The 6,631-nt window shown below is 39.8% G+C and overlaps 1 protein-coding gene across 1 annotated transcript in view; it reads right to left on the bottom strand.

Moving 5' to 3' along the window:
- Nucleotides 1–3,462: 3,462 nt before the first annotated feature.
- Nucleotides 3,463–6,631, bottom strand: part of LOC121377971 — a 30,774-nt gene continuing 27,605 nt past the window's right edge. Inside the window, exons 5-6 of the mRNA XM_041506067.1 lie at nucleotides 3,812–3,935; nucleotides 3,463–3,540 (exon numbers count right to left, since the gene is read on the bottom strand). Coding sequence (XP_041362001.1) covers nucleotides 3,463–3,540; nucleotides 3,812–3,935 — 202 coding nt within the window. The remainder of the gene's footprint in view (nucleotides 3,541–3,811; nucleotides 3,936–6,631) is intronic.

Below are 6,631 nucleotides of genomic sequence, written 5' to 3'. Positions count from 1 at the left end.
GCTTCATGACCACAAAGGGGAGCGCACCGTACTACTGCTGGCCTAATATAGAAGACCTATCCTGGGAGCAGCAAAGCAGTATCTGTTATGTTCTTGGTGCACCAATATGTGTTACTATGCCCAGAAACAAACGCAGGAAGTGTTACCAATTTCAGGGCGGGATCTAGCTCAGTCGGTTGAGCACTCGCCCGAGGTTGACATGGTGTTATTTTTTGTTAGATTAATATGTCAGTGTTTGACACTATTATGTTGCCAACCAGGTATTAAAATGGTGCTAAGTAGCCAGCATGGTACTATTCATCAGGTGCTATTATGTTATAGTTAATATGTCAGTGGTTGACTGATTCCTGTAAGCTTTTAAAAAAAAAAATATTACATTGCATAGTAGATGTTTTTCGTTTTCTATAGGTAACTGGGGTAGTATCCCGGTATATTATTTGTTAAATACATTTTAAAATGTAGCATCCACTACAAGTCGTAGTGCAATAATTCCTGTCAGCGTGACTTTCATATATATAAATATAAGTGATGCAACTTTGTTAATTATATTTATATTATTGTATGCGTCAAAAAGTTGTGCCAATGTGCCATTTAGTTAAATGTTTTATGCATTTCATTTACCTCAGTTGTGTGGCCATCTGTTTGCCTAACATGATGTGACGTCTGTGATTGTATTTAGTTAATATACTACTTCAATCTTTTATTGTGTTGATATATTTTAATAGTTTACATCTATATAACTAACACAACTACCATAAAGGTGATACTTTATTTAAGGATGAGGCGAAGAACACAGCACAATACTTCTAAAATTAAAACTTGGTACTGCTCAACCATGGTGTCGACACCTACAATGTTATCTTTAGTTCATCAGATCACTTAAAATGAGAATGCACAGTGATAACACATAATAGGAAACTTAATTATTGGGCATCATCAAAATGTGTTCCAGTCTTGCATCACATTTATACATTTAAACTCCATGACATGATGTCACCTACATCATGTGTAATTTGTCAACTACATGATACTGTGTCACCTACATGCCGGGGTCATTAATTAACATTGCTTAATCAAGGTAATTAATGCAAATTTAGGTCTGCTGGATATATTTGCATTATCCCCATATATCATTTTCTTGAATAAATACTATACACAAGAATTCAAAACAATTTATTAAATAAATACAAAATATCCAAAATGAGCCTGAAATTATAGAAATAGTCATATAATTACTTACTTTTTTATATAGCTTATTTTGCTCCTGAGGTTTTATTGTTAAGTCAGACGGTACAAACCGTATCGTAAGATGACAGCGAGGACGGAAACTCAACCAGCGAGAAAACGTAAGGGGCGAACGTTCACGTGACATCGCTAATAATACATTGGAATATTTATATGTAAACAAACACACACACACACACACACACACACACACACTAACACACGCGCGCGCGCGCACGCACGCACGCACGCACGCACACAAAATAAATGTTGTTATGCACAGACGGGCATTTTCGTTTAATTCGTGCATTAATTCTGACATGATATAGTCTTAGAGAGAAAAAATGCTACATTTTTTTTATTAGTAACAAGAGATCTTTTTTTTTTTACACCACCCCACAGACAGGCTAGCACATACCACTGCCTTTGATATACCAGTCGTGGTGCACTGGGTGGAACAAGAAATAACCCACTGACGGGGATCGATCCTAGACCGACTGGACATCAGGTGAGCGCTTTACCACTGAGCTACGTCCCGCCCCTTAAGCCGTTTGTGACATGGCCCCTGGTTGCAATCAGTGACGTCAGCTCAAGTTCAAATACTAGTAAGTCCAACACAACAGTTCAACACTCCAGGATCTATATGGGTACGTTTATAAACTTATATTGAAACAGGTTACAGGACTGACCATTCAGTGGTTGTTTATAAAATTATATTGAAACAGGTTATAGGACTGACCATTCAATGGTTGTTTTTAAACTTATATTGAAACAGGTTCTAGGACTGACCATTCAATGGTTGTTTATAAACTTATATTGAAACAGATTATAGGACTGATCATTCAGTGGGTGTTTATAAACTTATCTTGAAACAGGTTACAGGACTGACCATTCAGTGGTTGTTTATAAACTTATATTGAAACAGGTTACAGGACTGATCATTCAGTGGTTGTTTATAAACTTATATTGAAACAGGTTCAAGGACTGACCATTCAGTGGTTGTTTATAAACTTATATTGAAACAGGTTCTAGCACTGACCATTCAGTGGTTGTTTATAGATTTATATTGAAACAGGTTCTAGGACTGACCATTCAGTGGTTGTTTTTAACCTTATATTGAAACAGGTTCTAGGACTGACCATTCAGTGGTTGTTTTTAAACTTATATTAAAACAGGTTAAAGGACTGACCATTCAGTGATTGTTTATAAACTTATATTGAAACAGGTTCAAGGACTGATCATTTAGTGGTTGTTTATAAACTTATATTGAAACAGGTTCTAGGACTGACCATTCAGTGGTTGTTTTTAAACTTATATTGAAACAGGTTCTAGGACTGACCATTCAGTGGTTGTTTTTAAACTTATATTAAAACAGGTTAAAGGACTGACCATTCAGTTATTGTGTATAAACTTATATTGAAACAGGTTCTAGGACTGACCATTTAGTGGTTGTTTATAAACTTATATTGAAACAGGTTCTAGGACTGACCATTCAGTGGTTGTTTTTAAACTTATATTGAAACAGGTTCTAGGACTGACCATTCAGTGGTTGTTTATACACTTATATTGAAACAGGTTCTAGGACTGTCCATTCCATGGTTGTTTTTAAACGTATATTGAAACAGGTTCTAGGACTGACCATTCAGTGGTTGTTTCTAAACGTATATTGAAACAGGTTCTAGGACTGACCATTCAGTGGTTGTTTTTAAACGTATATTGAAACAGGTTCTAGGACTGTCCATTCAGTGGTTGTTTTTAAACGTATATTGAAACAGGTTCTAGGACTGACCATTCAGTGGTTGTTTTTAAACTTATATTGAAACAGGTTACAGCACTAACCATTCAGTGGTTGTTTTTAAACTTATATTGAAACAGGTTACAGGACTGACCATTCAGTGGTTGTTTATAAACTTACATAGAAACAGGTTCTAGGACTGACCATTCAGGGGTTGTTTTTAAACTTATATTGAAACAGGTACAGGACTGTTTTTAAAGGACGATTGGGGTCAGAAGTGAATTTTTAAAGTTCACGGTTTTTTTTTTATCCGTAGTGAGTGATACCACAACGATGTGCCAGACATTCATCCCAATGGCCATTTGAGGGAGTCTGTTCCACTCCTCTTGCAGCGCCTGATCAAGTTCCGTTAACGTGGTCGGCGGTCTTTCATGTTGATGCACACGTCTCCCTATCATGTCCCAGACGTGTTCAATGGGGGAACGGTCTGGATTCATTGCTAGTCATGGCATTCGATTGCTGTTGCGCTGCTGGACGTGAGCACTGACGATTCGTGCACGGTGAGCACGGGCATTGTCGTCCTGAAAAACAAAACGTCGACGCACATGCCTAGCAAACGGGACCACCAAGCGTGTGAGTATGTTGTCCCGGTAGTACTGCCCAGTGATCCTTCCTTGCACAATATGGAGGGGGTTCTGTCAGTCATAGTGATACCACCCACACAATAACCGATCCACCGCCAATTCTGTCATGAGATCGCATTGTGACGTCGCCAGTCCCGACCACGCCTGTCAACGAAGTCCAATGTGAATAGGGACTCATCTGAAAACATGACATGACAGCGACGAATACCCCAGTTGTGACGCCCCCTCCACCATTCACGTCTGTGGATAATGTTACGGGGTTGACGAGCATGAAGATGGGCTGCATGAAGACGATTTCTAATCGTCTGACCCGTAACTCGGACACCAGTACCCTGGTGAAGGTTTGCAACAATTTGATTTGCCGTTTGAACTCGATTTCTTAGAGCCTGGTTACGGATGAATCGATCCTGTACTCCTGCCGTTGCCCTGGGGTAACCTGAACGAGGTCGATCGTCAACATTGTGGGTTTGTTGGTACCTGTTCCATAGTCTGCTAATCACTGACTACGAAACATCGAAGGTATTGGCCACTTCACGCTGACTTCTGCCCGTTTGCAGCATGCCAGTAGCCTGTAGGCGCTCATCGCGATGCATACGCCGCATCGCAAATTCAAACAATAAAAATTACTAAAAACAAAACAATAACAACTGTATGATCCACAGAATGAACAAGATTGACAGAAATAACGTTCCATAGTGTTTAATCGACATTCCTAGAAATTGTCAAACTCGAAAATGACACCCCACACACGTGTACGAGGCAACTGGGTGCTGTACGTGCAAACTATGGGATGTGTTTCGGTGTGTTGATAAACAGACACGAACGTCCTTTACTAGGATGTCTGTGGTCAAAACTATGTTCGGTCTAATAGTTATTAATATTTCAGGTTCCCCTACTTTATTTGAAGAGTATACTACACAACAATCATACATTAATCCTGACGTTGAAAAAGTTGTTTTGTTTAACGGCACCACTAGAGCACATTGATTTATTAATCATCGGCTATTGGATGTCAAATATTGGGTAATTTTGACATATTGTTTTATTTCTAACATGTTTCGGTAAGATAGTGTTTAAAAAGGATTAAACAATTGAGTAGGTTATGAGTTGTTTTGTTGTGGGGCAGGTACGGATGTCTTGCTAGAGCTGCAAATTCAGGATTAGCGCCTTTAAATACATGGGTTAAGTTAGGGTAGAACGAAACCACTCAACTTGACCTCAAGCGTTCTCCCATCTGAACTCGTGCCTACTATAACTCTAGAGAGCTCTTAACAAGTTCTCAATGACGTATTATTTATTGCTTAACATGTTTATCAATTCACAAGTAATCCACTTAATCTATATGGAAAACACATACTCTCTCTCTCTCTCTCTCTCTCTCTCTCTCTCTCTCTCTCTCTCTCTCTCTCTCTCGCATGCACGCACGCACGCACGCACGCACGCACGCACGCACGCACGCACGCACGCACACATCTTTAATAGAAGTCTGCCACGATTAGAGGCCTGGTCTGAGCTAGTGGCGAAATAGATAGATGTCTGCCTTTAACAGAAGTCTGCCTCGATTAGAGGTCTGGTCTGAAAGAGTCGCGAAATAGATAGAGGCCTGCCTTTAATAGAAGCCTGCCTCGATTAGAGGTCTGGTCTGAAAGAGTCGGGTCTGAGAGAGTCGCGAAATAGATAAAGGCCTGTCTTTAATAGAAGCCTGCCTCGATTAGAGGTCGGGTCTGGGAGAGTCGCGAAATAGATAGAGGCCTGCCTTTGATAGAAGTCTACCTCGATTAGAGGTCGGGTCTGAGAGAGTCGCGAAATAGATAGAGGCCTGCCTTTCACAGAAGCCTGCCTCGATTAGAGGTCGGGTCTGGGAGAGTCGCGAAATAGATAGAGGTATGCCTTTAAAGGGACACACCCTAGTGACGGCTAGTTGTTAACCATTACGGCGTTGTTTTTTCACTATTAAACTTATTTTTTTCACAAATAAAATTGCACTTTACTTACCGTTTATTATTTAGAATATACATTTCCATTCACCTGAAGTGTTTTTTGGTAATCCTGGTGTTTGTAATACCACAAAATGCATTTTTCGTATTTCTTAAAAACGGACGCACGTTTGAGAAAAAACCGTTGAGCAGACAAGGTCTAATCTATTTTTAGACGGGATATTTCCATTTCAATGTCACAGACGTTGGTATACCACGTGATCGTTATCATTTTGGTTCGGTTTGTTTTCTCGTGCACGGTTCGCGCAATCAACATCCGATTTGTTGTTGTTCATTTGTGAGATTTTTCGTCACAATTCGTGAACATTTTAAGTAACAATAAAGTTCAGACACCATATAACAATAGACAACTAGCCCACTGCCCTGCTCAGACAGCCCAGATAGCTGAATTATGTACCCATAACAGCGTGCTTGGACCTTAATTGGATATAAGCAGGAAAATTAAGTTGAAATGAAAGAAGCCTAGCTCCTTCAATGAGTTCTCCCATCTGATCTTGTTCCTACTATAACTATAGAGAGTTCTTAACAAGTTCTCAATGATGTATTATTTATTGCTTGAAATTCTTATTGCTGTATATACTGTTTACTTAGAATTCGTTATCACAATAAAATTCACAAGTAATCCACTTACTCAAACATCGAAATGTCCTTCTGTTGACAAGGTGGACGTTGTTAACATTTTGTTTATTGAGAAATAAACGAACAGAAAACGTTTGTTGATGACAACCCGTCGAATTGTATGGTTTAAAAGTCGTACCCCTCCAAAATAGAGTCCTCCATCAAATACCCAGGGCGGGACGTAGCTCAGTGGTAAAGCGTTCGCTTGATGCGCGGTCGGTCTAGGATCGATCCCCGTCGGTGGACCCATTGGGCTATTTCTCGTTCCAGCCAGTGCTCCACAACTGGTGTGACAAAGGTCGTGATATGTACTATCCTGTCTGTGGGTGGTGCATACAACAGATCCCTTGCTGAGTAGCCCATGAAGTGGCGACAGCGGATTTCCTCTCTCAATATCTGTGTAATCCTTAACC

This window comes from Gigantopelta aegis, chromosome 7, assembly GCF_016097555.1.
Source record: "Gigantopelta aegis isolate Gae_Host chromosome 7, Gae_host_genome, whole genome shotgun sequence".
NCBI lineage: Eukaryota > Metazoa > Mollusca > Gastropoda > Neomphalida > Peltospiridae > Gigantopelta > Gigantopelta aegis.
This window is presented reverse-complemented; position numbering and strand designations above follow the sequence as displayed.